Genomic DNA, 24,226 nt, shown 5'->3' on the forward strand with positions numbered 1-24,226 from the left:
ATGAAATATTAGGTCGCACACCAGGTGTTGGTGCCAATGATATTAATTAAAGATCCAGTGCAATGACATTTTCTCATGTCATTTTATTTTGACGTTTCAGTCTGAAACGGCCTCACAACCAATCAGAAGGTTCCATCCCTTCATGCTATGGCACGGTAGAACCTCACTCACATGGTGCGCAGTGTTATGAGTAATACATGTCTGGATGTCATCTTGATTGAGATTCAAAACCAAGTAGTTCTGTTTTTAAAATCAGCTGTGTTTGGAGGAACGTGCAGATATGGGGATCACACAGGTGAACGAAATCAAGATTTATTTATATTCATGAAAGTTGATCTATGTCATCACGTAGTATGTTTTTGTTTACAGGAAATAATTAAGATTGGCTTTTTAGGGACTTTTGATATAAAAATAGACACGAATGGTTTTATTTTTATTTTTTTGGCATCTATTGTTAGGTACTGTATGCCCATATGATGACCACAGATATTCTCTAAAATTGTGTAAAACATATTTTTCATTTCACTTGATCTTTAAGATTGTGGTCAAACGGAGTCAGGGTGCTGCTATTGTGAATATTTTGGCTCACCGGAAAGACTCTGCTAGGGTGCCTTTGTAAATGCAAATCTGATAACCTCCTCCAATTTCAGAGCATAAATGGTGTTCATTATGTAAAAGGTCAGAGTAGATAGGCCTCTTTGTAAACTGATGTTGCCATTTTCCTCTTTCTTTCAACACAAATTCATTCCATGCACAGAATGATGATTACAACCTGTTTTGTCACAAGTAGATGCGTGTTCAATACTCTAGTAGTATCACAATACTACAACATTGCATACTACAATACTACAACATCGAAGTCATCGCATTTTGCGATGACTTGTTGTCACAAAACCTTCAGATTTTTTTTTGGACAAACCCGACTTTCCACTCGGGAGTCGGGAGTGGTCAGTGTGCGCTCTGCTTTCTAAACAACCACAGATAGCACCCATGGTGTGCTCCAGTGCCCTCAAAGCGTATTAAAAAAGGCTCCCTATATGTCAGCAGTTCTCAACCTATTCTGGATCACTTGAAAATCCCATAAAGCGTTTGCGGTCCACCCATCTGACCACTCAAGTTAAGTGGTCAATTGGGTGGAGCCGTGTGCATTTTCAGAGCATGTTTATTTTAATGATCAATCAATCGACTGTGTTCTGGCTTGGATCAATGGAATTAACGTAGTATAGGCTACTTTAAGTATTTATTTGGTATCACAAAGAAAACTCATTTTTCTAGGTTTTAAAGTAAATATATAGTTTTAGTATTGTTAAAATCTTAGTGTTTTGCCAATTATTTGGGTGCCCACTTGCACCCTCGTGGCCCACGGCCCAGGCACAGGTTGAGAATCACTGCTAACCTTAATTAATATAATTGGCAACACCTGTGTTACCCTACTATTTCTTGTATGGCTGCTGTGATAAAGGCCTACATCAGAGGTCCTCAACGTGGGGTCCATGAGGGACCCTCAGGGTTCCTTGAGGGAGTTCCAAATAGACCCTTACAGGTCTGTAACTCTAAAGAGTAATGGGGATCCTTGAAATTAAAACGTTTGAGAAGCACTGGTCTATTTAGCCAACTCTAATCCACCTCCTGCATCGTACATCACCAAATGTTTGCTTGCTCTCAAGTCGATGTGAAGCCTTTAAACTTTACCCAATTTAAACCACAAGGTCATACTATTGTTTTCTTCTGAGTTATTCGTCATAATTCAGATGCTCACATAAAAACAAGGGCAGCCAAGTACTTGGGTCAAATTTACGACTTTGTTTGTGTAGGAAAAACAATTAGGGGCTGGATCTTATTAAAGTGATATGCATCTTTTATTAGACTTTATCCAGGATTAGCCTTCTTCTTGAACAAAAGAGTATATTACATTTTCAAATTAGCAGAGTTCAACAAGTTTATGTTATCGTTCATAACAGAAAAACAAAACTTTATAAAAGTTCATTGCTGACCTTGAGCACGAGATCACATTATACGTTATTGCATTTCTTCATTGACAAAAGGAACAGAGTTACCCAACATTTGATGCCTGAGGAAAGATCAGGGCATTGGGACACTTTCTTAACAACTTCAGCCCTACATACTTCTTTGTATGACAAAATGGCAAAAATAGTAGATCTCAACATATTGCATGACATATTGCATTGTGGGACGCAATGCTTTTTATTTGTATTCTATATAAAAAAATAATAATGGGGATGCCAAGGTTAGTGTGATTAATATAGATTTTTGAGTAAATTGTTGCAACATAAATATCAAACATATCAGACTCCCAAAAGGAAATGCATGTATTTAATTCATTCTGACCAGAAGCAGGGATAAAACATATAGTCTACCAGTGATCAAAATAAATGACCAGAGAATAAGATATCAAAAGCAGATCCAGCTCAGGATATCAGTAAACTTGTGTGGATTTCAGCAGTGATGGAAGAAGTACTGACATGTTTGACTTATCATGACTTAACAAAACATCAATACCCTATTGTAGAAATAGTCTGTTACAAGTTACAAGTGCAAGTTCGGTATTAAATGTTTTTGTAAAAGTACAAAAGTATCGACATCAAAAATATACTTTAAGTACCAAAAGTAGTAGTACTCATGTGCAGAATGTCCCCTTTTACAAGTTCAAAATGTATAAACAAATCTCTTGAAAATAGCCGTTTTACAAGCTTATAGATCGGCTATTCAAATGGACGAAATATATGGCTGAAGTGGTTAGTGTGTTTTGTAATAATAATCAAAATCTACAAATGAACTAGTAACTAAAGTTTTCATATAATAATTGTAGTGGAAAGTACAATGTTTCCCCCTGAGATCTAGTGGGGTAGAAGTAAAAGTATTGAATTATCCCAGCTTATCCCATGTCCACAACAAGCGAAGTGAAGAGATAATGAACAGAGGATAAGAGCACAGAGAGAATGACTCAGCATGCGACGTCGTCACTTGGTGAGGTGATTATTAAGCTCCATGCAGGAGTGGAGGATCTCGAAGCCGTGGAGCTTGTCGAAGTTTGTTCACGTGCCTCGATTGGAAATGCAGCAGATACAAGGACATGTCAGTGTGGGAAAGAAACTAAGAACAGTTGTGTACTATACTTAAAGCTGCACTCTGTAACTTTCCTGTTCTACCCTGGATTTGAACCCGGGTCTCCTGCGCAAGTGCAGACCTGTTTACCACTGAGCCAATAGGCTTTTTTATCCAGAAATTGTTTGAAAAGTGGGGAATCATTTTGAAAATTGTCACTTATGGAGGTCCGCGGCTAAATACATATCTTTGGGGGTCCTTGACATGAAAATGTTTGAGAACCACTGCCCTAGGAAATACCTCACGATACGGAAATGAAATGCTCTCAAAACACCATTTCATGTCATCTTTAAATGCAATCAATCAATCAATCGATCTCAAAAGCTCCTGTGAGCCAGCCAGCGAGTCTAGTAAGTTTTCACTTTCTGACTTCCTGTCAATCACACCTGTGCTTCCTGTTCCATGTCAGTGTGTTGGAGTGGTGACCGATCGGCCGTACAACACAGTGATTCTCAACCTATGGGCCGGGAACCACTAGTGAGCTGCGAGGGTACTGCAAGTGGTTCCCCAAATAATTACCAAAACGCTAGCATTTTAATGATAATATAACATTAATGTAAAAGAATATTGTAAAAACAGTGTGGTGTTTTTTTCTTTAAAACATTGAAAAGAGTTTTCTTTGTGATACCAATAAATAGGAACTATTTTAAAGACGTAGTGAAATGACAGTTTCAGTCTCAAATGGCCAATCAGAAGGTTCCATCCCTTCAGGCTATGGCACGCTGGAATCTCACACACAGCAGCGAGCGTTGCTAGTGTGTAACTCTATGGTTTGTAGCCTGCAGGCGCACGCTGCCCAAGGGATAGAGAGACGGCCACTGTGCAGAATGTTTATGCAAGTTGCTTATTTCTAACCTGAAAAGTTTTCAGATACAGATTTTAGTTTTATTTAGTTCTGACCCAATTACCTACCGCCCTAGGCAAGCTTTCTCGGATGCCTTCATACATAACAAAAGATAGCACACATTTCTCACCTTTGTGTTCCATTGATACCAAGCCGGAACACAATCGATTGAGTGACCATTAAAATAAAAAGGCTCTGAAAATGTACAGTACGTGGCCACTCATCAGACCACTTAACTGTTGACCGTGTTAAGTGGTCAGATGGGTGGGCCGCAAACGCTTTTGAGATTTTCAAGTGGACCCTGATCCGGAAAAGGTTGAGAACCACTGGTATAACACACCTCAGTCTTCATTTTACTCTTCCGGGTCCATTTGGGTCCATTTTTGTTCCCTCTCAGAGCACTGATGATGTCACTGTGCAGAGCTATAGTTATTGCAGTCTTACAGTTGGATGTGTTGTTATGGGGATATATTTTTGGGGGTGTGAAGCTGTGTTATGTATATGTTCAGCAAACATTAGGAAGGGCTACAACATGCCACTCCAACAAGTAGAAATTATTAAATAAAGGTCAGTTACATTCACGTCGGTAAGTATTCTGAAATGATTGGTCTGGAGAATTTCTGGTTTGATCATCGTCATCGTGAAATAAAAAATGTTTTTCCACTTTTCAAGCATATCTGTGGTCATAATGGAAATATAATTAACAAATGATGGTTCCAAAATGTGTTAACATTGCATAAAAATCTATAGCCCTATATGTCGGCCATTAGAAAATCTTGCAAATGAATGAAAAATGTGGAATATTATTTTTTAATATTTTAACAACAACACAAGCCTTGTATGGCCCTGGCACAGTATATTTTCAGATGGCGGTCCGCGGCTAAATATATATAAATTTGGGGGTCCTTGACATGCAAGAGTTTGAAAAGTAATGCCATAAACTGGATAATTCTCAAGGCTTGACACATTTTTATCTATGCACTATTCCTCCTCCTATTTCAGAAATGAAGCAACTCACGGCAGTCTCTGAGCTCTATGCACCCCCTAATGAAATCACCCATCAGTATCAAAGTATTGTGAGCCTGAAGGGCTTGATATACCTCACTGAACTCATACAGGATAAACAAGTGAAATTCAGAGTGATGAAGCAAAAAAATTGTCGACCAAATAGGAACTGGAAAACTATGAAATTGATGCAGATCAAATTTACCTAAATGTTATAGTGTTCTGGTTTGATCTTAATGATCTTTTGTGTGGTTCTCTCTCCTGATTGGATACATTTGGTATCCTGACCTGAAAACGATTTCATATTTACTAAAGAGCTGGAGGTATTGGGAGTTCCCTGTTTACTGAACAACTATAGCAATGATTACTGTCGGAAAATAGAGTTTTAACCTTTTAGCAAAAATAACATCACTTACACCCTTTTAACTACCCTATTTCGGTAACAATGCCAGGGAATAAGTGGGCGGATTACAGGGGGAAAAGTGGGACAGAGTATATCCCACTCTGTAGAGTGGGGGAAATAGATCTGGATTAAAGGAATGGATTAAACCTCAAGTGGGGGATGAATCACAGGCACTGTGCAGATATTGTAGGCTAAGTGTGAAATATGAGCACATCATGCATATCTGGGTCACAGATAAACATAAAAGCAATGCGGTATAATTCTGGTCAATAAGGCTGACAGACATTGGATTGACGCTCTCATAGGCAAAAACGAGACAACACAGGATTGGTGAGCCTTCATACTGTCGCCTGTCACAAATCCATTAATTCTATTTTGACCATCTCCGAAATTTTTATTGGATCTAACGGTGTTAAAAAAAAAACTCAAAAGAGCCAAGACCTAACACACTGCATTAATAAACCATGTAATTGCTCCAATAATGTTGAAAGAACTCCAGAGGGACACTGGAGATGCCCAATCCCTCATGACTGACAAAAGCGGTTATTTCATCTGTAAAGCATGTCACTTTGGCTTTTTTTCCCCACTAGAGTCGTTTATTTTGAGCTTGTTTTCAAAGATCTGGTCGCTTGTTTCTCTCGAGAAATCTGGCAAACTTATTGTGATTTTGTGGTGTTTTACGCGTCACAACCGTGCAGGCTGCAGTCAATGAACCTTACAGGTGTGTAGTTCAGATAATAATGAACGCCAAGTTCATTGGCATCCATTCAGTACAAGGGAGTGGTCCGAGTTATGGGCGCCGGAAGTACGGGGCCAAGAGGTACTGGCTATAACTGTGATTTACATTAGCATTGCTATAACATGCTAGCAAGCTTCCAGTGGACATTTCTTAGGAACCGTAGTGCCAATTGAGAAAAGCATTTTTAGCTTTTTTGACTTGACTGAGGTACAGTATGACCCTGCCTCCTTCCCATAGTGGGTCTCGTGGGTAAACCTGTTCCACACATGATGGCTCACCCATGAGAACCCCATGACAACCCATGGGGTAAAGTATACTCAAGACTATACAAATGGGACCCAATGCCTCCCTGCTTGGCACTCGTGAATCATGTGACATACTAGCGTCATGTCCAGGGGGTATACTTGTAAATCATGTGACATACTAGCGTCATGTCCAGGGGGTATACTTGTAAATCATGTGACATACTAGCGTCATGTCCAGGGGGTATACTTGTAAATCATGTGACATACTAGCGTCATGTCCAGGGGGTATACTTGTAAATCATGTGACATACTAGCGTCATGTCCAGGGGGTATACTTGTAAATCATGTGACATACTAGCGTCATGTCCAGGGGGTATACTTGTAAATCATGTGACATACTAGCGTCATGTCCAGGGGGTATACTTGTAAATCATGTGACATACTAGCGTCATGTCCAGGGGGTATACTTGTAAATCATGTGACATACTAGCGTCATGTCCAGGGGGTATACTTGTAAATCATGTGACATACTAGCGTCATGTCCAGGGGGTATACTTGTAAATCATGTGACATACTAGCGTCATGTCCATGGGGGTATACTTGTAAATCATGTGACATACTAGCGTCATGTCCAGGGGGTGTCCTTGTACATCATGCTGTCTCATGCTACAGAAACAGGAGATAGGCTCCTGCCCAAAGGGCCAACAAACAGTTCCCGAGCCTGTTTAGTACCACACAGATCGGTTAAATAACATTTTACTCATTAAAATGCATCAGTGGTATTCAAACCCTCTGGTAGGACGAAAATTTCAACTGAAGAAACATGCTATGCATAATTGAAAAAAAACGTAATAATAATTAGGAATTATAAATCATCACTTTGACTGGGATTTATTGGTTCTAGGTTAGTGCATGAAAAGCTACAAATAATTGGCTCCATTGACTATACTGAGCCTGCGGACAGCACCTATACAGCAGGGACCTGATAAGCTTATCTTATAACATACCGTATAGTGACAACCATTCAGCTCATTTAAATATTCTCATCAAGACTCCAAGTCTCTGCAACAGAACACAAGAATGATGCATTTGGTGTAGATAATATAGGCCTGCTTATTGAATAACAAAATAGCTTATCTATGCATTGAGGGCATCAGCAGTTATATTATGTGCCTGAAGCTGTGTTTTAATGCAAGCCATTCAGAAGCCATGTTGTGAATTGGCCTTAATTAAAGAAACAATGAGACCTTTTGTCAAAGCCATATATGACTCGCTTCTGTATAATAGTTGAAGGTTGTTGTGTTTGTTGTGTGTGTGCATGCTTGTGTGTCCCCATTATGCACATGTGGAGATCCTCACATCAGTGTAAATACATTGCTGCTGTTAGCCTGTTACGCACAGTTTCTGAGAAGAGAGAGACAGACAAATGGAGAGAATGAGAGTGACAGAGAGAGGGAGAATGAGCGGGAGGGAGAGAGGGAAAACAAGGGGGGGAGAGAGAGCATATTTCACCCACGCAATATAACCCAGAGAGAGAGCGAAACTCAACAAGCTGACCGGTGCTTTGCGAAGCACTTTGTATTTACTGTATATAATATGTGTATGTGTGTGTACATATATATATATATATATGTGTGTGTGTGTGTGTGTGTGTGTGTGTGTGTGTGTGTGTGTGTGTGTGTGTGTGTGTGTGTGTGTGTGTGTGTGTGTGTGTGTGTGTGTGTGTGTGTATATATGTATATATATATATATATATATATATATATATATATATATATATATACATACATATGTATATATATATATATATATATATATATATATATATATATATATATATACATACATATGTATATAGAGGCTAGCGTGTATCGACAGGTTGTAGATTTGCTTTTTTTGTTGAAGTTGAAGACTTGAAAACTTTTGAAGGTTTTGGCCTTTAATGACATACATAAGATAGGGACACCAGGTTGAAAGTGGTTAATGTGTGTGCTAAGATGAAAGAGGCATGCAGCTGGTGCAGGGGTAAAGTACCTGCCCACCTGCGGAGAGGTACTTCAATGGCCTACTGGCAGCATGCCACGGTTATTATAGTTTAGAGCTTTTCGTTCCTTTTTATTATTATTTAGTTTTGACTTCAAGTTTTCAATTTCAGTCCAGTTTTAATTCGTTTTTAACTAATTAAAACTGGCAGAGAGTGGCGTTTCCACACACCCCCTCGTCGCCGCTGGAAACCAGCAGACTGGACAGTCCTGTGTAGACACAATGGAAGGCAAACATGAAGGGCAAAACCATGACACTAGAGCAGTGGTTCCCTATTTTTTTTAGCTCAAGAGAAAGAGAAATGAGTTTGCACGGGACCCAAACTAGTGAAAATGGCAGATCTGCAAGCTCACAACGTGCCGCGTTCTTACCCTTAAAAACATATACATATATATATATATATATATATATATATATATATATATATATATATATATATATATATATATATGCAGAAATTATTAGATGTTTTAATTTTATCTATGAAATATCTTTTGACAAATGTTGGAATTGTTTTTAATTTATGAAGATTGAAGATATTTTTTTCGTTAAAACTTTTTATTTTTAATGTAGGAAACGAATAAAAATAGGTATTTACCCGCAACCCATAAAAATTGGTCCGCGACCCAAGCATGGGTCACGACCCACTATTTGGGAAACAGTGCTGTAGCGACATGGAAGGTAAACATGAATGGCAAAGAGACCAAATCAATATATCGGTTTAGCCAATATATATCAAACACACCAATGTGACCCGATTTGTTTTGTACCCAACAAGCTCACAATGAGCTGCATTGTGACACTTTGTGAGCTTGTACCGTAGATCCGCTAATTTTGAAAATATTCAAATATGGCTTTGATTTAAACGTTTTATCTAACAAACAGTGATTTGTTTATTATTTGTTTGCTTATAAGTTATACGTTTAGTTATAAGAAACTTTAACCAAATAAAAATGTGTTAATTACAAAATATGCGTCAAAACATGAGTAATAGTTATAAGAAACTTTAACCAAATAAAAATGTGTTAATTACAAAATACAAAACATGTATGAGTAATCGGTGGTCTAGGGCTCTCCAAAATCAGGCATTGGACCCAAAAATCAGGCTCTAGTTCACATACCAAGGCCCTCAGCTCAATTCCATATAACAACGAGCGGCCATGACCGGGAAACCAACAAAAACAAGTAATAAGACGATCATTTCTCACTTTTATCAGACTTCACCAGCTCTTCCCTTTGCTGAGTGACGGTGCACACTGCAAGGGTCTTAATGGCATACTTTGTGGTGGTCTGTCAGGCTCCCTGAAATGCCAGAGGGACACACATGGTACTACTACAAAAGAAAAGTTTGAGAAAACAATATTGTTTATTTATTTGCTGCAGAAGGCTCACCGTTCAAAACAGGCCCTGAATTTTTGTTTTTTATGAACAGGAAAATATAAAATGTTTATATACAGTAGTTATTGTTTTGGATGGACGGACAGATGGACAGACAGACGGACGGATGGACGGACTGACCCTATAGCCTCCCGGTGAGGAAAAAATAAGTAGAAAAGAAAAGAAAAGTTGTCATAACAGTGACAGCTCAACATGAAGACGCATCACATTTTCAATTGTCGCTGTCGGACGGAAACCTTGTCCAAAACCATTACTTTTCAGGAAATGTAAATAAATAACTTGTGTTACAATGGATCCAATGTAGTTATTATTAAGTCAGAAGCTCGTGTTAATACTTTTCATTGGTCCAATATTTATAAAACCCTCAGACACCACTTTGAACCTGCATGGCATCAATATTTCAAAGAAGTTTCAAAATCGTTGCAAGACTGCAGCTTTGTATCTGCCAGTGTGAACACAGCTGCTGTTCATGCTCACACTGGCAGCTACAAACCTGTATGCTTATTGCTACCATTAAGTTTAAATGGAAGCCTGCAACATGAAGAAGCAACACCCGACATTTGTAGTTGCTACAAAACCTACGTAACTGCAGCTATAACATGACCAGTGGTGATAATAATCAAAATCTACAAAGTAACTACTAACTAAAGTTGTCAAATAATTATAGTGGATTATAAGTACAATATTTGCCTCTGAGATGTTGTGGAGTAGAAGTAACATTATTCAAAATTGGAATTGGTAGTAATGTAAAAGTAATGTAAAAAAAAAGACCTCAAAATTCTACTTAAGTACAGTACTTGAGTACATGTATGTACAACAATTTTGAGGTATTTTTTACAACTTTAGATACTAGTTACTTTGTAGATTTTGATTATTATTACAAAACCACTTCAGACCTAGGCCTATATACTGTATATATACTTTGGCAATTTGAAAATAGCCTACAAGCTTTTGTACAAGCTTTGTATTCTCTTAATTGTTTTCCTTCGATTTTTGTAATACATTTTTTCACCTAGTGCCAATTGCCTAAGCTGTAATCATGGGCGCTACTCTCCCTCTGCCAGCCTGGGGAGAGCCCCGAACTGAGCTCATGCTTCCTTCAACGAGGAGTGAGCAGGCCGCTTCTTATCACCTGACAGGGGGGAGTTTACCCAGGAGGACGTAGTGCGTGGAACACATTATTCCAACCAGTTCCTTTCCCCTCCATCAGGTGCCCAGGCTGACCAGGGGGAGGCAGTATAGAGACCAGGATTACTGCATGTTTTTTGTGAGGGTACCGACCCTAGCGGACACGGGGAGAACAGCAAACTCCACACAGAAAGGCCCTTTCGCCAACCCCACCTAGGGTATTAGCTAATTATTGAGCTAATTATTTCCTTTATTATCTCTGTGTTCTGTTTAACCCCAGGCTTTAACGTTTCTCATTCATTGGATGCATGCTTGACGTTGATCAACACTTCGACTGCAACGCAACAACAGACAGGCTGTGTCTGTCGCTTTGTATCTTTTGTAGCTGCCAGTGTGAACGCAGCATCAGAGTTATGGCAGTCTTTGAAAATAATAGTTTGAGAACCACTGGTCTAAATCAGTGGTTCTCAAACATTTTCATGTCAAGGACACCCATAACGAAAAAACATCACATGGATGCACCTGGGACGTATCATCAGTGTTGTAGCCTGGGGTCATAGGATGTTTCGGGTCTCGCAACATACACCCTCGCCCAGGTGACCCAGCCAGGGTTGATCAAGCCCCGACTTACGTCCCAGGTAGCTACCCACGGTCAGTCCTACTCCTAAATAGGGAAAGACAGGGCCACTCAATACGCTTGTCCAAAACTACTCTGCCAGGAATGGGGGAGAGGAGATACTCTGGCACGTGGAGGGACTAGGCTCTGTGGATGGCCTCCTGGCCGGGCTACTCCTCCGTCACACCAGGTCCAGGTCCTGAGCGTTGCACCAGACTCCCCCGCTCCAAACATGTCATTCTGGTGTGATGGTGTCTTGGCCCGTGGTGGTACTGCAGGCTCCCTTTGCGGCTTGCTTGAATGGCCCTCCTAAAGGCCTCACCGTGGATTTGTTGGGCTTCTTCCTCACGGAAGACACAGACTGGGGCGCCAACCCAAACTGCAAATTGATATTAAATAAAAAATCACACCTTGTGTGAAGGTAGCGGCGCCTTTGATACATTTTGTCATCGATATGTGTTTATAATGTGTTTATAGCCATGTGTCACGTGAAGCTTGACCAATCACTTTGTTGACGGGTCTGACCAATCAGAACGTTGACGGGTCTGACCAATCAGAACGTTGATGGTGAACACGGACAAAGTTAGGTATAGGGCTAGCGCCGCTAAAAATATATATATATTTGCGTAAAAATATTCAAAATGATCAGACATTTTCCAAACACGTTCAAGATTTTAAAAATTTGCTCAAAAATATCAGATGTACAAGTAAGCCAACTTATAAATGGATAAAGTGTTCCCCCCAAGGTCCCCCCCCCCCCCAAGGACCCCACTTTGAGAGCCACTGGTCTAAATAATGCATACAGAGAGAGATCCTCCTATACCTTCAGCAGCCAGCGCATTATGGTCCTCACCACACCTCCCTCCACAGCCTGCTGGACGGCAGCAGGGGACTGTGGGAGCACGGCGCGCAGCACACCTGCAGCTCTCTGGAGGACGGAGGAGAATGTCCGAGTGAGAGGAGGAGGAGGAGGAGGAGGAGCGAACAGACACAGTACTGAGAACAGTACAGGAGAGAGACTAGAACAGTGAACAGGAGAGACACTGCAAACAGCATATAGGAGAGAGATGGTGAAGAAGCAAACAGTGTGTAGGAGAGAACAAAACCAGTGAAAACCACAGCAGCAGAAGCAAAGGAGAGACGGGTGGAAAGAAGGAATTAAGGCAGGGAGAAGAGGAAGAGAGACAGAGTTGGGAAAGATGTGTCGGGGGTTCAGAGATTATATATTTATTTAACCCATTGAGACCTGAAGCCGATTCTACATGTCTCCTAAATCTCAACAGTATTCTCAAAAACGTATGTTTCTATATCAGTGGTGCTCAATCTTTTTCATGTCAAGGACCCCCAAAATGATATGTATTTGGCCGCGGACCCCCATCAAAATATTTTGTTCCAGGGACCCCCCAGAAGCAAAGATTTGAGTTAAAAATGCTTTAAAAATATATATATTCAAAGGTTTGCACACATTTTTACGATTTAAAAAAAATAGCAGATCTACAAGCTCATAGCACGGCGCTCATAGCGCGGCTTGGAGATTAAATTAAATTAATCAAGATTAAGCAACTGCATGGCCTATTCCTCACCTTGAAATGTACAGATTGTGTACAAACAAGCTGCCGGAGACAGGCCGGGGGTCTGAGTGTGTGTGTGCTTCTCCTGCTCCGTCTGTCAGGTCTCCTGTTGAGCATGGCTGCTGGCTGGAGCCGCCTGGAGCTCACGCTGAACCCCAACTCGCTTACTAGGCAATATATCAATCTGCCTTTAACAAAATACAACCTAGCTCAATACAAATGCTGAGGTCATGTGATCAGTGACATACAGGGTGTACTTTTGGCTCTGCCCCCTCAGCCAAAAGTACACCCTGCGTATGTCACTGATCACATGACCTCAATCAATTATCCAGTTCTAGGCAACATAGAAGGGGGGGGGGACTTTTTTTCTTATTTCCACACAACAGCTCTAAGGTGTATTAAAGACATAGTTCAATGTTGAAAATGAGTGGTATTACCCTTTAAGGCCTTGGTATACTGTACCTGTATAACCTCGGTCCCAGCCTCACTCATCTGCGAAGAGAAGAGCCTGGTCACGACCTAAAGCAGCGAGTGTCTAGGAAGTCCTGAGTGACAGGATTTCCGTTTCCCCCGGAAACGATATTTTTTGACCAATCACAACACTCGTTTCATTCACGGAGAATGTTAACAGATTTGTAAAGCATCAACGTCATTTCCTTGGGCGGTACTTCCGCCAAATTCAACCATTTCCGGTTGTCAACTTCCTAGACAACCAACATCGCAGGTCTTGCCCAGGGTGGTACCTGTACAGTACGTACTTTATTGCTTGTGGTGGCGTGCACTGAACCTGCCAGTGTGTGGCTGAGTTATTGCATAAAACACTTCAGTAAAAGAATATATAAATATTTGAGAATTTCAGCAATACTAGAAAGGTCGAAAGCGTGCCAGAAGTGAGCTAGGAGACAGACAGAAGCTAGCAGAGGACTTAGAGGGCATCAGGAATGCAGCGCATTAACACTAGATTAGTCATTAAAACATGCAACAGCACCTGGAGATGTTATTTTAATGAGCCATAATGATTCGCACAGACGGGCTCCTCCAAACATTGCCCGTTCTTTTTTTTTTCATTTGGGGATTTGATCTGGCCCGTAGCCTTTACAATCCACACTGGCACTGGGCTAATGATTCACCTGAGGGAAGGCACATTAATAAAGATTAACATGAAAAGAAGGAAGGACATGCACATCCTAACTCCAAATTGGGCAGGTGCTGAGCGGAGAGAAAAAACGTGAAATGTAAAAGCAAAACGCTCGCACACCGTGGGCTCCAGTTGCAAAGACTTTTTATTGCATCCGCGTGCTGCTGTGAGGTTTCAGCAGACTGCATTACATTAATAACACTAACCTGTTTGAGTCGAACTTGCTTTTCCTTTTGTAGTGTAGGCTACGTTCTGTAACACTGCTTGAAATTGAATCACAGTCTGTATAAGCAAGTTTAATAAACCAATGATGAAAAACGATATATGGAAATCTATCTGCTAAGGTTGTTAACTAAGCTTACTTGTAATAAGCAAACCTTGGAATAGATAGCTTGGTCTAATGGCCTACAGTGTTTTTCGGCTGTTCCCTGGGAGCAACGAGAAAGCCAATCATGGCGCACTTTGATTGGATGGGAGTTTTACTATGAGGGCCCTGCGGCCTCCTGGGTAGAAACTTAACCACCAGTACGTCTATAAACCTGTTTACTGATAATCCCCATGCAACGACACTGTGTGTTAATGCTTTTTCCAGGCCTGATGCCTCTGGTGTTCACAGCTACTCCACAGTGCAGCGGAAACGATGTGAAAGGTAATGCGATTGTTTGATCCACGGGGAGTTTTTGCGGGGTACTGTAGCGTTAAAGTGATGTAAAGAGACTGTTGACACTTTACCGAGATGATAACTCCATTGGTTCCGTTCAGCAGGGCCAGACGCAGACTGCAGAGGTATATAGCATGCGCCTATAAGATAAGAAGAAAATAATTTTCAACAACAAGAAAATCAATTTTCACACACACTATGATGTCCACATAGAAAATATTACACTGGAAGGTTAACTGCAAGGCTATCTCTATTGCCTTTGTCCAGATCCTTGTAGATTCTTCCCTTCTATTATGTGATGGTATCCATATTTTCAGAAATAGTGAAAAGAGCCGAACTACAAGCTAATGCAATGCATTGTAGATCTTGTATTTAGCCGATTTTCGTCATGCATCGTAGAACGAAGTATACAGTATATAGGGCTAAAGTGGTGTGAGGTTTTGGCTTTGAGTAGCTGAACTCTCAGCTATAGGACCGCAACTAGAACAGCTGCCTGGGAAGCGGAAAGGCTCCCAGTTCAATCCCCGGCTCCTCCTGTCCTGACAGTGTGTCGAAGTGTCCTTGAGCAAGACACTGAACCCCTAATTTCTCCAAAACGAGCTGGTTGGTGCCTTGCATGGTTTCCTCTGCTGTGTCGGAATGTGAGTGTATGTTTGTGTGGGTGAATGTGAAAGTGAAGTACATTGCAAAGCACATTTGAATGACCTAATATACCGTAGCACTAATATACTGTATATATATATATGCAGCCCATTTACAGGTACCATTTAAAAAGTAAATGTTGTCTGTGTCAACAAGGAGATAGTAGGGCATCTACAGTCGTGGCTATATCCACAAAAATAGCGAAGAGTATTGGTATCCTACGTAAAATCCGTCATTTGATCAGTTCTGAGGTAGCCACTATTTTATATTATTCCATGATTTATCAGTATATTAATTATTGTAATATAGTCTGGGCTAGTACTCATCAGACCAAACTGGAGCCCATATACCGTCTTCAGAAACGAGCTGTAAGAACAATAAGTTGTGCACACCCAAGACATTCATCTCAGCCTTTATTTATCCGATTAGGTGTCCTCAGTATTTATCAAGTGAATCATCTTCAAATTGGCTTATTTGTTTATGGCTCATTGGGGAGAACCCTTCCCTCCTTTTTTCATCATATATTTGAGTATAATTTTCAGGTTCATAATTACCCAACACGTAGCTCAAATAACCTCAGACCCCCAAAGGCCCGTACCTCTCAAACCCAGTTTAATATAGGCTTCAAAAGTGGGTCAAAAATATGGATATCTATGGAAGTTGTCTTCTCACCAATTTAAGAAGGTTCTAAAATCGTTTCTCTTAACAACCAAATACTTTCCATATGGTCTGCCTAATATAATATAATACATTTTTTCCTAGAGGTTTACGTTTTGGTTCCCCTGACTTTTATTGTTGTAATATGTTTTAATTCTTTCTTTCTTTTAACAGTGTCCATATTGGTCTTTTCCGTTCTGTTTCTTCATCTGTATGACATGTCTATTAGTGTTTAAACTGTAATGGATGTGTATATTCCACATTGATGTTCATTTTATCCTATGAATGTACAAATATTCCCGGAGAATACCACCTCTCAAGCCCCTGGAGGGTTTTTAGGCATTCTCCTTCACATTTTTACTGAATCTTTGTGTATCTTTTTTAAATGTTCTTGTAAGTGATAATAAACAAACAAACACTTGTTGTTATTCAGATCCCAGGAGAAAACTGGGACTCTGCATCATCAGGCAAAGTAGCAACAACATCGATCAATAGGTCTGTTTATACCTGAACAGCTGGAGAGGTGACAGTCGACACATTGATTATCAGCCCAAGTAGCGGATAAAGTACCTCATTGTATTCATGGCCACTGCAGTCGCTCTGCAATGACAACCAACATAGTATATCGTCGCTGTCAGGCAGAAACCTCTTATCTCCATATTCTAACTTTGTGTTTTTTTTTGTAAATTAACACCCTACCTGATCATACTACAGTGTCACACAAAAGCATCAAATGTAACAGATCTACAAGCTCAAAACGCGGTGTGAAGCGGCGCGTTTTGAGCTTGTTGATCTTTTGCTGTTTTTGAATTTGAATCCTGAAAAGTAACAGTTTTGGACATGTGAGGTTTCCACCCGACAGACACGTTATATATAGACAGGACAGTAAACATATAGGCAATCAATGTCGTTATGCAGGAATAGAACTACAGCTGATGTCCTTGTCTTGCAAAACAACATTTCAAAAGGCACTTAAAATTTTAAGAGGAACTAAACATTTTAAAAGCTACTAAAGCTATTTGTAAATGTATGGCGTAAATGTACTTAATCTCCAGCACTGAATCTCTTGAACGGAATAAATTGGACGCATACTTCTTCCACAACTGAAGAGGGAGAACTTAGTTGTGAACTTTGTTATAATGTATACAACCATCATATATTCACCATAGCAGCCAGAAAGGCTTCCCAACACTGAGCCAGGTTGTGTCGAATTACATCATCTTCAGCCAGACAGCCTATTGTGGATATCAGTGCTGGAAGCACATTGGATGTGCTTATATTTTTCTGAAAAATAGAGAGCGCACACACCGCGTGTGTGACATCGCCGCAATACCAATTGGGAAAACTCTAACCCCAACCCCTAAACCTAATCTCTAAATGTCTAATCGTAACCCTAACCCCAACCTTGAATCTTTTTCTACTTGTTAGTATTCAAATTCTACATGTGGAGACATTTGGCCCTCACTGGTATACTAATAAAGGTACACACACACACACACACACACACACACACACACACACACACACACACACACACACACACACACACACACACACACACACACACACACACACACACACACACACACACACGCTCACCCGCACACACATGCACACACATTATACTAGGCACGTATACAGATATACACAGACACTCATACATATAAATGCACATTCACATTCTAACAATTTTGTCTGGCAACACACAAGCCATGTCTGTAATATAAAGTGCTATGTCCATGATGCAACTTTGTATAGCTGAATGTCTCACCAGTGTTGTGGCGAAAGGGAGAGCAATACATTCTGTAAAAACATCTCTGATCTGTAGAGGACAAAAAACAGAATGTAAAAGATGTTGCATGGGTAACAGTTGGTAGGAACTTTGGTAGAACTTTGGGTTCGATAGAGACCAGAATACCAGAATCAAACTTAGACCCATCTGTTCAATCTAATTTCAGACCTGTCTCTCAGCTTCAGTACCTCTTATCTAAAGGTCCTGGAGGAAGTTGTTTATGCGCGGCTGCAGTCATTTTTAATCAAACATGCCATTCACGAAAAGCTTCAGTCTGGCTTTAAACCAAGCCACAGCACTGAGACTGCTGTCTTGAAAGTTTTACTTTTTATAGACCTGATGTTAGCTGGCGATTCTGGTTGTCTGGCCGTTTTGGTGATCTCACAGTGGCCTTTGACACTGTGGATCACAGGATCCTGTTATCACAACTTGAGCACTACTTTGGCGTTATAGTTATATAATGATCAGATGTGAGTTTCTCTGTTCAGCGAGGGACATTTTCAGATCAGCTCAGTAGTTCAAAACAGTTTCTTTCAGTCGTGACTCTTAGCCAAGGTTAAGGCCGATCTCCTCTGGCACAACTTGAGATGGTAATTAATGCTTTTGTTTCATCTAGGCTGCAGCTTGTTCATAATGCAGCTGCAATTTGTTTTTGATAATAAAAACAATCATAGGGAAGACGTTTTGGGGATTAAACAAGAGAGGAGAGGTTGAGATGGTTTGGACATCTCTTGGAGGAGGGATGGATGGAGAAGAGAATTGCCAAAAAGAAGGTTTATGGATGCGGTGAGAGAGGCATGTGGCATGTGGCTGGAGTGACCTGCCTGTGCAGAGAACACAGGCAGATGGAAAGAGATGATCCGCTTTGGCGACCCCTGATGGGAAAGAAGATTATTTGTTTTTAAAGCCGTTAATGAGCTGGCATCCTTCCTATATCTTGCTGATCTCTTACACGTCACACTACAGCTACTGGATGTCCCGAGATATGAACAAAAAAAGCAGGGCTGATTGAGCCTTTGCTGTGGAAGAGCCTACCCCTCCATTTTAGATCAGCCCAGTCCATAGAGCAGGGGTCTTCAACTTTTTTTTCAGGCCAGGCCAATAGAGAGGAAGCAGGCCCCCCAATACATGATGGATTCATGTTAAATGTGTATTTTCAGACTTGCAACCACTTGAACCCTCAATACTTTGTAAACTTGACCTTTGGCTCGGTACTTGGTCTGCTCTTGGTCTGCTCTTGCTCTTGTTTCCCTGTACACCAAACCACTTCACCGAAAAGAGCCGGGCTACAAGCTCACAATGCGTAGCAGCCGCGCTGTGAGCTTGTAGATCTGCTATTTTCTGCTAATGTTCCCCCCCTAGGGTTCAAGTGGTTAATGGAGAAAAAAAAAAAAAAAAAAGTCCCCCATCACACCAAGATTTGGCGCCCCCCGTGCAGTATCTCTGAGGACTCTCTAGTGGCCCCGAACCCCCTGTTGAAGATAATGGCTTTTAAATCTTCACCCAAAGACTGAATTTGTCTCCTTGGTCTTTAATCTTAGTTGGCCTCTCGATGTAGTGAAGTGTCAATGAACCGCTGACAACTGAGAGTTGATGAGAGGGTTCAGCACCACGGCCAGCGCCGGGCCCTCAGTCAACTCATTGAAGGAGGAGTATGTGTGCCAATTTGTGCGTTTAATCGACTTGAAATGATGACACGTGCGATCTGTTTAACACATGCTGACAGCTGCGTAGTTTCTGATCAAGCCTGGGCTACGAATACAGCCGACATCTCCCTCAGGCTACTGTTGGCCCTCCACGGTGGAAGACGCATTGCTTGGTAATGGGTAGTAAGCAAAACACTCCACTTCCATGAGTTGTTGAAAGGTGAATTGATACAGAGCTGACTGGCTCTTTGTTTCTTGTTGTATAAGCAACATAGGACTTATTGATTTGGCCTTGAACTTGCTTTAACCCATTGAGACCTGAAGCCGATTCTACATGTCTCCTAAATCCCAACAGTTTTCTGAAAAACTTATGTTTCTATATCAGTGGTGCTCAATCTTTTTCATGTCAAGGACCCCCAAAATTATACGTATTTGGCCGCGGACCCCCATCAAAATATTTTGTTCCAGGGACCCCCAGAAGCAAAGATTTGAGTTAAAATGTTCGCTTTAAAAATATATATATGTGGTCTTACATTTGTGTTGCTCTGCCTCTGTTATTGGTTACGATCAGTCTTTACAATGTGTATTGTTGTTGTAACCTTGCCTTTTGTCTTTCATTTGTGTTATGTTCTGTCTTGTTCTTTCTCGTTTGAAACTTTTTTCTGTTTGTTTGTTTTGTTATTTTACTTTGAGACATAAGTTTGTGGGGACTCTACCCTACAGAACCAGGATATATACTATAGGCTCCTGACCTACCGCTGGTTTCTAAGACTACTTACTCACTCCACTCGCCGAGCAAACTAATAATGGTGGATGTATACAGTATATAAACCAAAATCTAATCTGAATCATAACATTGTGAACAAATAATTTACTTCACACTGCGCTCTGTCTACAGCCCATTGTTTGGGAACCACTGCTCTAAAGTTAGAAAAGCGTCCCCTCGTCTGTTTGCTGCACTGGGCCACATTTGTAGCTTCCACAGTGGATTGGTGAGGAAATGGAAAAGTACGTACATGAAAATTAGTTGTGATTCAGTGACACAGTTCTGTCATCACATACTGTACCTTTTGGTTGCACACTGGTCAGTGACGCTGCAAAGTTCTGAGTTGGCCTCGTTTTCTTCCTTATGCCTGATTTAGACTTGGTTGCACATCGTGTCATGCACCGAAAATAGCTCTCAAGATCTCATCGTGTGTGAGCGTGTAGACGCATAAACAAAGCAATGTGCACATGAGGTTGTAGATCACGACCCCAAGGTTCTACCAAAGTTTAAGCATTGCTTTAAATACATTAGAGCAGATGATTACATGAATTGTCACATTCCTATCATCCTATGGCTTTTGTTTACATAAGAAGCAGGATTAAGTGAGGACCTTTAGGCAGGATTTTAAGTCTCCAAACTGGTGACAATCAATCAGAGTAGGTAATTAGAAAGTCTACTGCTTTTGTAATGTAAACTATCATGGTGCAAGTTTCATTTTCAAGTTTGTCCGTATTTGCATAAGTTATTCAAGAGTTCTAACTAGGGCTGCAGCCGTCAATTATTTCTTAGCTAATGTACCATGACTCAACCATAACCATATAAGGAGTTCCCAATGCAGCTACGCCCAAGTATGGAGTTGTGTCTAAACTCAATGTGTCGTCATGGCAATGTGTCAACTCCACACAGAGAGGCCCTTTCGCCAACCCCACCTAGGGTATGGGCACTGATGACGCAGAGGAGAGAAATGAAATGCATTTGTGATGGACATTTTATTCACTTTATGTCTGAGAGCATGCCAGCATGGTGATTTATAAAGAACGCTGCACTATCTCTTGGCCCAAGTGGAAACATTACATTAAATGTATTTCATACATACGGATACAACGTATGGCAGTTTAATTGACTGTCTGATGGGACACAGCGTTCTGAAAACTGCTTAGAATCTGAAAATAATTTCTCACACAGCAATAACGTCCATCAATTTTCTTGACTGTTATTGGAAAAAAAATCCTCCGTTACTCCGCTGGGACTTGTATCTGAAATACCTTTCGTCGTCTGTGGCGAGGTTCTGCACAGCAGTCAGTGCTGCTGTGGTCTCTCTGCGCTTGTCTGGCTTTGAGATGCAGGCCATTAGGTTTTTCATCAACCTGCAGGAGACCAATTTACAATTTGAAGCATTTAAACTCTCTTAATCCAGAGTGATTTACAGTAAGCAAAGTAAACATGAGGCAATACATCACTTTGATGTTATCAAACATAAATATCAAACACATCAGAGAGTCTACATCTGCCATAAGGAAATGCATTAAATAATTCAAATTGTATGTAATGTAAAATGATGGTGAGGTTCTTGCATAAGCCCCCCTAGGGTTTATAACCGCACCGGCACAACAACTAACTGTCAACTTTCCCGTGGAAAGAACGAACATATCATGCATATGTATATATACTGTAAACTGTTGTGCAAATCAAATAAATTAAATCATTGTGTTTAATTATTTTGCCCTTATTTTCTTGGGACTGCGTTGCAATTGATTATTATTATTATTATTATACTGACTTGGAAGGCTCAAGTCAGAGCTCTGTAGTCTGATCTGGTCTGGCCAACCAGTGGGAGACAGACTTTACCACTTGAACCCTAGTGTTCCAATTCTGGGAATGTCATGTAGGTGACTATTCACCAGAAATAGCTCATCTGCAAGCTTGCAAGTTGCAACACGTTGTGATCTGCTATTTTCTGTGAATAGATTTGGTGTCGACTGGAAAAGGCAGAAGACCAATTATAGACGCGTGGGGGACCTCGGTGTGGTTAAGTTAGATCGAGGTAGAATTCCTGGACTTGTTTCCTGAGCTACAAAAAAAAGCCTTTTGTGTTGTTGTTGTTGTTGTAAAACAATGCAGCACTGTCTTCTTCTTTTGTGAAAAGCAGTTCACATTTTGGTACAGAAGTTAGCAGTCGTTGGCAATACAGTGTGAATGTCACCTAGGCTAGGTCTTCTTTAGATTCAATGCAATGGTAACAAACATGCTTATACAAAGTTATGAGGCAGGTGTATCAAGTGCCTTGATGGTGTACAACATCATTAGACTCTCTTTATACCATAAAAATAATGATACCTAAAATCGCTGACACTGACAAAAAAAAAGAAGCTATTCAAATACGCGATTTAAAGCAAGGACCATAGGCGCAGGTTTTTTAACTGTGGCAGATCCATTATGGAGTTATGGAATTTCTGTACCGTACCACTCGTCCTAGGATATCATAACGTCATAATAAATGTAAGAATAACAACGGGCGAAATTCTCCTTTAAGTAAAACATTAGAATTTTTCCACCACTGCAACCACTGTTATAGCAACATACGTTTTTCAGAAAACTCTTAGGATTTAGAAGACATGTTTTTGAATCGGCCTCAGGTCAAAACAAACGCAGAAACATCATACTCTGCTTTTGCCCTGCTGAAGTATAAAGTGATAACTCCGTGCCTGTGCACGGAGCACGCTGACGTCACCAAATTTAGAGCGACGCCCCTCTGCACTCTGATTGGTTAGGAGATAACAAGGTCCTAAGACCATCGTTCCTGCATGGTTCGCCCAGGCTTTTTTTCTTTTGTAACAAAAAAAAAGCATGGGTTTCCGAGGCTATATGGGGTGACTAATTGATAGAAAAAAGTCCTTTTGGGGGTGAACTATCCCATTAACACCAGAAAGCACTGGTGAAGCGTAATGATTGACTAATGACTTGCTTTGAGTCTATGAATGAACTATTATTACATATTTTGGCTCTGAAACTCTCAGATTGGAACATTCATATTTTTTTGTCAGAGGCCCCAGCTTTGACGGAATTAACTTTCTGGTCATTAGGAAGGGATTAAAAGATATAAAAGTGTGTGTGAAGTTATGAAAGGATTTTGCTGTATTGTCTCTGTCGGGTGGAAACCTCATATGTCCATAACTGTTACTTTTCAAAATAGCAAAAGTAGCAGATCTATAAGCTGAAAACCTGTGGCTTTCCATGGAATGATAAACTACTTAGTAATATTTGGGTCTTAATTGGTGTAAGCTTAACCACTTGAACCCTGGTGTCCCTATTTTGGGGTTAACATTCGGCGAAAAATAGCTGATCTACAACCCCGCAACGCAATGTGATTAGATCCGCTATTTTCTGAAAAGAATATAGGGTTTAAGTGATTAAATGAAACTTTTGACGGCTGTGTCAGTGATTTGTTGCAGTAGGCAAAAGTGGGCACATTTGTAACAATATTGCAGGCATTTATTTTCTGTGGTGAAGCCCACATAGCAAGTGATTATTTAATAATGGAAAGCTTTGGCGGGCTGTGAACACGATGATGGAATAACTTAACATATTTGACACACTTAACATTTTCTTCATATTACTGTCAACTCTTTGAAGGGAAAATGTGACTCAAATGCCTATGAACCATTTCCATTGCAAATCACCCTCCACAATCTGAGCACAGAGGCACACAGCTCATGGGCAAAGGGCTTCTTTGATCTCTGTAACAAACAGCTGTGGGGACAAACAAACTAACATGGTTACTCAGCCACTTTCACTTTGTTATTTTG

General features: G+C 40.5%; 1 protein-coding gene across 1 annotated transcript in view; it reads right to left on the bottom strand.

The window, feature by feature from the left end:
• Positions 1-8,543: 8,543 nt before the first annotated feature.
• ttc12 (tetratricopeptide repeat domain 12) overlaps positions 8,544-24,226 on the bottom strand; it is a gene marked incomplete at its 3' end in the record, with an annotated part of 37,464 nt that continues 21,781 nt past the window's right edge. Inside the window, 6 exon segments of the mRNA XM_084064614.1 lie at positions 8,544-8,614; positions 9,614-9,695; positions 12,371-12,475; positions 13,131-13,302; positions 13,581-13,601; positions 21,686-21,787. Coding sequence (XP_083920740.1) covers positions 8,544-8,614; positions 9,614-9,695; positions 12,371-12,475; positions 13,131-13,302; positions 13,581-13,601; positions 21,686-21,787 — 553 coding nt within the window.

This window comes from Gymnoscopelus microlampas (genome assembly GCF_963454915.1).
Source record: "Gymnoscopelus microlampas genome assembly, chromosome: 8".
Taxonomy (NCBI): Eukaryota; Metazoa; Chordata; class Actinopteri; order Myctophiformes; family Myctophidae; genus Gymnoscopelus; species Gymnoscopelus microlampas.